This window comes from Lepus europaeus, chromosome 20 (assembly GCF_033115175.1).
Source record: "Lepus europaeus isolate LE1 chromosome 20, mLepTim1.pri, whole genome shotgun sequence".
Taxonomy (NCBI): Eukaryota; Metazoa; Chordata; class Mammalia; order Lagomorpha; family Leporidae; genus Lepus; species Lepus europaeus.
The window spans coordinates 4,770,716-4,780,131 of NC_084846.1; the positions used below are offsets into that span (position 1 = coordinate 4,770,716).

The window sequence follows — 9,416 nt, forward strand, 5'->3', positions numbered from 1 at the left end:
ACACCGGGTTCTAGTCCCGGTCGGGGCACCGATCCTGTCCCGGTTGCCCCTCTTCCAGGCCAGCCCTCTGCTGTGGCCAGGGAGTGCAGTGGAGGATGGCCCAAGTGCTTGGGTCCTGCACCCCATGGGAGACCAGGATAAGCACCTGGCTCCTGCCATCGGAACAGCGTGGTGCGCCGGCCGCAGCGTGCTACCGCGGCGGCCATTAGAGGGTGAACCAACGGCAAAAGGAAGACCTTTCTCTCTGTCTCTCTCTCTCTCTCACTGTCCACTCTGCCTGTCAAAAATAAAAAAAAATAATAATAATAATAATTTTTATTATTTTTTTTTAGATTTTATTTATTTGAGAGAGTTACAGAGAGAGAGAGGGAGTGACAGAATTCTTCCATCTGCTGGTTCACTCCCCAATTGCCTGCAACTGCCCCAAGTGGGCCAGGCCAAACTCAGGAACCAGGAGCCTCCCCCTGGGTCTCCCCCGTGGGTGAAGAAGGCCAAGCACTTGGGCCATCTTCCACTCCTATCCCAGGCCACAAGCAGAGAGCCGGATTGGAAGAGGAGCAGCTGGGACTGGAACCAGCGTCCACATGGAATGCCAGGGCCGCAGGCGGAGGCTTAGCCCACTATGCCACATCGCCAGCCCCATGTTGAGTAAATTCATCATGAAAACATACACACTTTAAAAAAAATAAGTAACATTGCAGACGCAAAGGAATCCAATTGTAGAGTTCACTATAGTGCTCAAATAAATAAAAAGAAATAGGGGTATAAACGCCTAAGAATTGGTTGCATGGAAACTGAAGGCCAGTTCGTGGATTGGCAGACTCATCACCATCACGCAGTCAGCACAGAAACCCAGAGAACGGGGAAGGGCACGTGTATCCCAATCAACAGGAGGAACTGGAGCAGCACTGGAGTGAGATGAGCCACAGACCGGGGTTGGAAGCGCAGTCATTTCACGGACTGACAGATGACTCCACTCTGAACACTGTGCCGCTCCGTGGGGGAGGCAGGCAGAGCGCGAAGCCCATCCCCCAGTCTGCCCCCACCCCACCGCCAGCCCTCCCGCACGAGACCCCGCCCACCGCGCCTCCGCTCCCACGCCGGGCAATCGGAAGGGCGCAGCCGCGCGGCCCCGCCCGGCCCGGGCGCTGAGGCGGAAGTGACGTCCCCGGCCGGCCGCGCTCCGCAGGCGCAGGCTGCGCGCGACCCGGGTCGTCGCCTTCCTGGTGGCGGGGCCGGCCCTGGGGTGGTAGTGAGAGCGGACTGAAGCGCTCCTTACAGGACTGCGTGGCCCGAGCCACCGGGGAGCCTCCCTGGAGGGGCCTGGCCCGCGGGGGCCGCGCGTCGGGTCAGCCGCGGGGAGCCCCAGGACGCACCCTGGGGCGCCTGCCTCCGCCGCGCCTCCCTCGGCACTGGCCTCCGGCGGACCTTTCCGATTTTGTTTTTTTCCAGAAGGAAAAGAATTTCCGCTGTGCGAATCATGTTGACTCCGGCCCCCGCGTCCTCCTACCTCACGGACCTGGCCGCTGCGGGGTGTTCCGGTGAGCACTGGGAGACAGTTGGCCCAGGAGGGCCTTTTCTTACGCGGACGAGTGTTTCCTTGGCCCGGTCATTACGTCCATTGCAGAGTGAGACCCTGCAGTGCCTCGCGGTTGCATGTTTCTGCGTGGAGATAGAAACGCTGGTAGACTTTTTTCTTCCTAACAAAAGCAGGAATGAGCAGGTCTGCGCTAGGTGAACTTCCTGGGCTTGCACAGCCCCCCGGAGTGTCACAGCCAGGGCCGCCGGGGAGCAAGGACGCAGGCTTTATGGTACTAGGACTAGAATAAGCGGATTTACCATTGAAAGGATGGAAAAGTCTTAGGCGACTTCCTGGCCATGTGGACATCCGATACAGTGGGTGTACACCTTGTAGTAAATGCACTTATTTTTAGTGTTTTACTTATTTGCTCTCTTCCCAAAAAAGAGATAAATATTGTGGTAAAATCTGAGTAGACAAGACACATGACTTTTAATGACTTAGTATTGTATCTCTAAAAGATAAGGACACTGTCTCAATAAATCCACAATGTTATTCAGCTGAGAAAGTAACACTAGTATCATTTAAAACCAATTCTGTATGAAATTTGTAAAGCAAATTCTCCACATTGTCCCAAAATAGGCTTTTGAGTGTTTCTGGATCTAAGATCCACTCAAGGTTTCTGCAGTACATCTGTTACATCATTAACTCTCTTTGAACTTACATTAGCCCATGTTTCTCCATTATATTGGCTTTTTAAACAAAAGATTCATTTATTTGAAAGGCAGAGTAACAAAAAAAATATATCTATCCATGGGTTCACTTCCCAAATGCCTGCAATGCCCAGGCTAGCCCAGGCCAAAGCCAGGAGTCAAAAACTCCATCAGGGTCTCCCACACGGGTGGCAGGAACTCGAGTACTTGGCCATCATCCTCTACCTCACAGCTGTATGAGCAGGAAGTTGGACTGGAAGTCTGGAGTAGCAAGGATTCATACCAGACACTCCAATGTGTGATGCCACCATCCCAAATGGCAACTTACCTACTGCACCAAATGCTCACCCTGAAACAACTTTTTTTTAAACTTGTTTAAAAATTATTCCACAGGAAAGTAAGAAATTTTATTTTTAACTATAATGCACCTGTTTTCCAAAGGAATCAGTCTGTGGGGCTGGCTCTGCATTGCAGTGAGTTATACCACCAAAACCTACCTGCTCGGCTTCCGATCCTCCTTGTAATCTACTTGGGAAGACAGCACGAGATGGTCCAAGGACTGGGGCCCTGCCATGCATGTGGGAAGCCAGGATGGTGTTTCTGGTTCCTGGCTTCAGCCTGGCCCAGCCCTGGCTGGTGCAACCATTTGGGGAGTGAATCAGCAAATAGAAGATCTCTCTTGCTGTCACTATCCCTTTCAAATAAATAATACATAATTTTTTTTAAAAAGGGAATCAGTCTCTTGTGAGTTTCATCATGAAACTCATAAAATTGTATATATGTATCAGAAGTAAAGTGATTTTATTTTGTATTTTGAACAATTTTTTATAGTACTCCCAATCTTTGTGTTACTTTATAATTTTTTTTTAAAGATTTTATTTAATTTGAAAGGCAGAGTTACTGAGAGAGGGAGAGAGAGAGAGAAAGGTCTTCCATCCACTGGGTCACTCCCCCAATGGCAACAACGGCTGGAGCTGGGCCAATCCGAAGCCAGGAGCTTCTTCTGAGTCTCCCACATGGGTGCAGGGGCCCAAGGACTTGGGCCATCTTCTACTGCTTTCCCAGGTCATAGCAGAGAGCTGGATAGGAAGAGGAGCAGCCAGGACTCGAACTGGCACCCATATGGGATGCCAGCACTGCAGATGGAGGTTTAACCCACAAAGACGTAGCACCAGCTCCCAGTATTCCCAATTTTTTAATTAAAATGTTATTTCTGTGTGCCTACTATTTGTGCTTAGCTATACTGTTACATTTTTGTGTTAAATGGCAGCTGATTCAAAATGTACAATGACCATTCAGTTCCTATAAAAGCTAGGCTGTCTCCAAGAAACAGGGAGAGAAGGACCATCAGATCAGACAGTGATAAAACAATGAAATTTACAATGTACCAGTGAAGGCAGGTTTAAGTGAATTGTGGCAAGTGTGTTATATGGAGTTAAAAATGCATTAATAAGGGGTAGGCATTGTGGCACAGAGTTTCTTTTAGGTCAGCTACTTCTCAGTGACAGGTATGTGGTGAGACCAGGTAATTGCAGGGGTATATTCCCACTGTTGAACTTTGTGTGAATGCCGTGACTGTGGAGAAAGCAATGTATGAGAACAAGGATGGTGGTGCCAACAGAACCATAAATAGGAGAATGGCCTTGTGCTAGTCACTTGATTTCTGCCTCCTCTGAGTTCTGATCATTTCCCATTGAACTCAGGGAATTCATATCAAAGACTGTATCAGCTCTGAGCCTAGGCACATAAATAATAATCACAATTTTTAAATTATGCTGATTGTAAGAAATTGGGCAGATCTGCCTGGTACTAAATGTACATCATTAAAGTAAGAAATGACTGGCTTCCTCCTGGGCTGTCCTTGAAACGGAAGTTCCACAGACCCTGAGCCTGTGACCCTTACCCAACTGCCCAAGTTCCCTGAGGAGTCACAGTTACTCAGTACCTGTGGCACTGCTGTAGAGGCCTTCCTAATGCAGTGTGAAAATAAGCCTGGGCTACAGAGAAGGAGAGGCAGGAGAGCGAGCGAGCGAGAGAACACGCACACTTCCGTTTGCTGGTTCACTCTCCAAATGGCCTGTCATAAGTCTGCCTTTCAAATAAATAAATAAATCTTTTTTTAAAAAATTGCACACAGATTAGCTTCTATTTGCCCAATTACCAGAAACATCATAGGATATATTTTAAAAACTCATTGTTTACTCCATTTTATTTTACTTATTTTTGTGTGTGTCTGAACATACCAGAAGCTAATTTAGCTTGTTTCTTGGTAGTATTTAAAAACTGTAAAGACTGGCCAGCACTGCAGCTCACTAGGTTAATCCTCCGCCTGCGGCGCCGTCACCCTAGGTTCTAGTCCTGATGGGGTGTTGGATTCTGTCCCGGTTGCTCCTCTTCCAGGCCAGCTCTCTGCTATGGCCCGGGAGTGCAGTGGAGGATGGCCCAGGTCCTTGGACCCTGCACCCGCACGGGAGACCAGGAGAAGCACCTGGCTCCTGGCTTCGGATCTGCGCAGCACACTGGCTGTGGCAACCATTTGGGGGTAAACCAATGGAAGGAAGACCTTTCTCTCTGTCTCTCTCTCTGTCTTAAACTCTGCCTGTCAAAACAAAACAAAACAAAAACTGTGAAGACTTTTCTGAAGTTGTATAAACAACTTATGGTGAGAAGTGCTGCGCTCAAATTTTACATTTAGTGTTTTAATACTTTCTTACTTTGAAAATCCTGTCATTCTATTGAATGATCAAATCTAGCAAAGAGCATTTTTTTAGAAAAGGGAAAATTTTCTGAAATAATGGACCAGGTCAATACTAGGAAAAGATGGTTCTCTGAGAAGATCCATAATCAGACAGTATCTCTGCCAGTGTTGGCGGGGTGGGTGGGTGGGGGGGGGGCAGGGCAGAGCTGTTTGAGTTGTGTTTTCAACTAGGACTTTGTTGAGGTCGTCCAGTACTTGCAATGTATTCAGTGTTTCTTGGAAAAATATTTTCAGTTCTTATAATGTTTTTGGGTCATTGGTAGAATAACAATGGTTATTTCGCTTTTCTGCTATAATCTTATTTCAGAACTGATTCAGAATATTTGTGCTTTCAGGGTGTGTATGTACAGTCCCTGTTTTCTGTCTTTATTTTACATAGTACTTAGGAATGATATTTGAAGATTGTGACTTATCTTCTTGCAAAGGAAAGTTGGGTCTTTAAGCCTCTGATATTTTCCGTATAATTTGTTGTCCTCTGTTCAGTAGCTGGCAGAAGGACAGAACTTCTTAATTATTTGTTAATAAAGGAAAAAGCCAGAACTAAGAAGTCCAAAGTCAGCACAAAACTACTGGTTGCCCACGCTTTACCAAATGCAGTACAGGATTATCAGTAGAAATTTGATTACTCATAATGTTCAGGAGTACTCTGGACCAGTGCTGACCAGTGGAAATATAACGTATAGGCTAAATCTAAAAACTTTTACAGCCGGCGCCGCGGCTTAACAGGCTAATCCTCCACCTTGCGGCGCCGGCACACCGGGTTCTAGTCTCGGTTGGGGCGCCGGATTCTATCCCGGTTGCCCCTCTTCCAGGCCAGCTCTCTGCTATGGCCCGGGAAGGCAGTGGAGGATGGCCCAAGTCCTTGGGCCCTGCACCCGTATGGGAGACCAGGAGAAGCACCTGGCTCCTGGCTTCGGATCAGCGAGATGCGCCGGCCGCAGCAGCCATTGGAGGGTGAACCAACGGCAAAAAGGAAGACCTTTCTCTCTGTCTCTCTCACTGTCCACTCTGCCTGTCAAAAAAAAAAAAACAAAAACAAAAACACTTTTACAATCCAAAGCAAGCTGAGAAGACATAAGAGTACTGTGCTTTACCATGCTCTCAGTATCACCTTCAGCATCATAGATGGCAGCCACTGAATTGGCCCATGGCCAGTCCCACTGATGCTCATCTTTACAGAATCTTCTTTTGGTGCCACCTGCGCCATATAGACGCCAGTGATCTGGACCTGAGTACTCACCCTCCCTACTAATCCATTCTGGGGGTACAGAAGTAGGTTAGAGAACACTGTTCTAAGTCAGCCCCTGCTGAGTGTGCTTTGAGAAAAGTTGGTGTATAATTTCTTCCACGAGATTTATCACCATGAACAAATGGACAACATTTCTTTGGGAGAGAGTTTCTTTATCTGTAAAATGAAACTTTAGTTTTGATAGGAAGCATGGCTCACCATCCTGTTTTTTACTTTAGGTGACCCAGGAGTATTCTGGCATTGTATAGCAGTAGTATATGAATTTTCATGAGTATGCAGGCTTACATGGAAATTTCATATTAGGATGGATTGATGTCTAGGCAGGCAAGTGTGGACTTATGAGCAGCTCCGGGTTCTCATGCTTTCTCTCTTTTCCAGGAGCCCTTCTTTCTAAGGACCAAATCTGCCTTCCTGAAGAAAATATAAAGTCAGAAAGGGTGTTGGCTAACTGTCTGACAACTTGTTACCAGGTACACAGAAACTATATATTTCAACAGAATGACATACTTGTGTCCACTGGGTAGACAGTCTCCTTTTAGGCAGACTTGTCTCTACAGTTTGGTTTAACTTGCTCATTCTCTAGTGACGTGAATGGCGATGTTACTACTGGTACTTGTTGCCCAGGCTGATTTGTGTGTTATAATTTAGGACTTGGTGACCTTTGATGATGTGGTTTTGGACTTCACCCAAGATGAGTGGATTCTGTTGGATCAAACTCAGAGAAACCTCTATAGAGATGTCATGCTGGAGAACTACAAGAACTTGGCCTCAGTAGGTAAGACTGCCATCATTCCTGGTGGCCTGTTAGGGAAGGATTGTATGTTAGATGCTTTCTGTGTTGCAGGATTGGTGATCTCACTCTCAATTCAGTGGGAAGTAGAAGAGGTATAGTTCCTCCCTTATCCAACTGTTATCCATGGAGATGTGTTCCAGACCCTCCCAGTGGATGCCCTAAAGAGGGATATACCCATACTGAGTCCTGTGTATAGTTTCACTAATGCTCTGAGGTGCAACAGAAAAACTAGCATGAATTTCTTTCTTTTCTTTCACAATTTCATGAAGTTCTGTTCGTATTGTAGATATCTGTGACTTCAGCATACAATTTGTTTTCTTTATTAAATCAAGAATTTTCACAGAAAGGAAGGATTTATATCTTTTCTTTGGCTGATGTGAATTTCTAGCCTCACTACTCTTGTGCTTTGGAGCCATTAGTAAGTAAAAATAAATGGGACTTGAACCCTGGCACCACAATACTGTGAGCCTGTCTGATAGATGACAGCTGCTGAGTGACTAAGGAACAAGTAGTATGTATAAGTTACGTCAATAAGTTTGTGAGAAATGGAATTAAAAGTATGAGTTTATTTTGGTGCAGAAAATTTTTTTAGATCATGCGTAGTCTTTTCCATTGTACACATTTTCCATGCATTATGAAAAGAACTTTTTTGTTCCAAATGAAACTCATATTTTAAAAAGTTTTTTATTTATTTGAAAGCCAAAAAGACACACAGAGACAGGAAGAGATCTTCTGTTCAGTGGGTCACTCTCCAAATACCTGCAACAGCTGGGGCTGGGCCAGACTGAAACCAGGAGCTAAGAACTTAACCTGGCTCTTCCACATGGGTGGCAGGGACCCAACTGCTTTAGGTATCACCTGCTACCTCCACAGGCGCACATTAATAGGAAGCTGAAGTCAGTAGATCCAGGACTTGAACCCAGGCACTCCAATATGGGGTGTGGACATCCCAAGCAGCATTTTAATTGCTAGAGCAAATACCTACCACAAACTCATGCTTTAATTCCATTTTTCCACCAACTTTTTGAAGTATCTTTGTACAGTGAGAATATGCTGGACAAAGGGTTGGTTCATGGGACAGAGCAGGATGTGCAAGCTTTCATCATGCTCCTCAAATGGTGTGGACTTTGAAACTTACAAATTGATGGTTTGGAACTTTGTATATAACACATCTGGCTGGATTTGATGGCAGTTAACTGAAACCAAGGCAAGTAAAACCATGGATAAGGGGAAACTAAGTTTTAATCTGATGTTCTGGATTTCAAAATGTGGCCCAAGATCACCTCATCACCACCACCTTGTTAGCAATGAAAATATCAGTCTCCTCCTTTGTCAGTATACTGAGTCAGAAACACATGTTGGATCTGTGTCATGTATATTTTAACAAGTCGTCCAGATGACTCTCATGCACTTTAATGTGTGGGGATCACTTAACTGCCTTAAGAAACAGTTAATGTCTTTGCTTCACTTACTTTATTTTGTTTGATTTACAGTGTTCACGTTAATATGTTGTTAATGTGTACATAAGCATTAATTTGTGGTTCTGCTGTCAGAGATAAACTTTCTGAAGCACAGCTAGTTGATTATTTGCATGCTTAGCCCTTTCAAAATAATTTCACTGCTTTCAGTAGGAACATAGTCCCTAATTTATACTATGTTTTAAGATTTCTTGTGTATGTGTCTGCCACTAATTTGTCTTCCCTTGTACAGGATGCCAGCTCATCAAACCTGACTTGATCTCTTGGTTAGAACAAGAAGAGGTTTTGAAGACAGTAGATAGAGGAATTCTCCAACGTGAGTATTGGTGAGGAACAAGGAGATGTTCAGAGTGTTTGGAAATATAATGAAGAAGCCTTCTACGATATAATTTCTCTCAAAAAAAAAAAAAAAAAAAAAAAAAAAAACAGGTGCAGCCACTTATCAGAAGTAAGATACCTTCAAATTCTCATATTTATGAGACCTTCTTATGATCTCACAAAATGACCTAATCTCTCTCTTTTTTAAGCTTATTGTTTTGTTTTATGCTCCTTGTCTACATCTTTGCCACTTTTCATTCCTGATCATATTCTTCTGTTTACCTTCAGTTTTAATTTTCAAAGAATCAGTGTGTAATAAACCTAAAATTTTGATCTACATCCTTACCATTGCCAAATTTGTGACTTAGCTAAAATGCTCAATCTTTGCTCCTATTTTTAAAACCAGGTTTAATTTGAAAACAAATAAAGAAGCCATATCATTTTTAACTTCAGAAATCTATCATTTCTTTCTTCAAACCTTTTTTGTTTTTCTGTTTATATTCAGAATGGGAAATGGAAATTATCACCCAAGAGTCAAGACTTCATCAGGACTTCTTGGGGAAACAAACCTCCAGTGAGCTACAAATG

At 44.5% G+C, this 9,416-nt stretch overlaps 1 protein-coding gene across 3 annotated transcripts; it reads left to right on the forward strand.

Annotated features, from left to right (window-relative positions):
- The first annotated feature begins 1,360 nt into the window (after nt 1-1,360).
- Nucleotides 1,361-9,416, forward strand: LOC133749492 (zinc finger protein 426-like). Of its 3 annotated transcripts, none has more exons than XM_062178665.1 (5): nt 1,361-1,541; nt 6,618-6,709; nt 6,888-7,010; nt 8,743-8,826; nt 9,334-9,416. In XM_062178665.1, the coding sequence occupies exons 1-4, from the start codon at nt 1,481-1,483 to the stop codon at nt 8,767-8,769; spliced, it is 303 nt and encodes a 100-aa protein (XP_062034649.1). In that variant the 5' UTR covers nt 1,361-1,480; the 3' UTR covers nt 8,770-8,826; nt 9,334-9,416. The 3 variants fall into 3 exon arrangements, with proteins under 3 accessions (XP_062034649.1, XP_062034647.1, XP_062034648.1); XM_062178663.1 differs by lacking the exon at nt 9,334-9,416 and adding an exon at nt 8,063-8,239; XM_062178664.1 differs by lacking the exons at nt 8,743-8,826; nt 9,334-9,416 and adding an exon at nt 8,063-8,237 and having other exon boundaries at nt 6,888-7,014.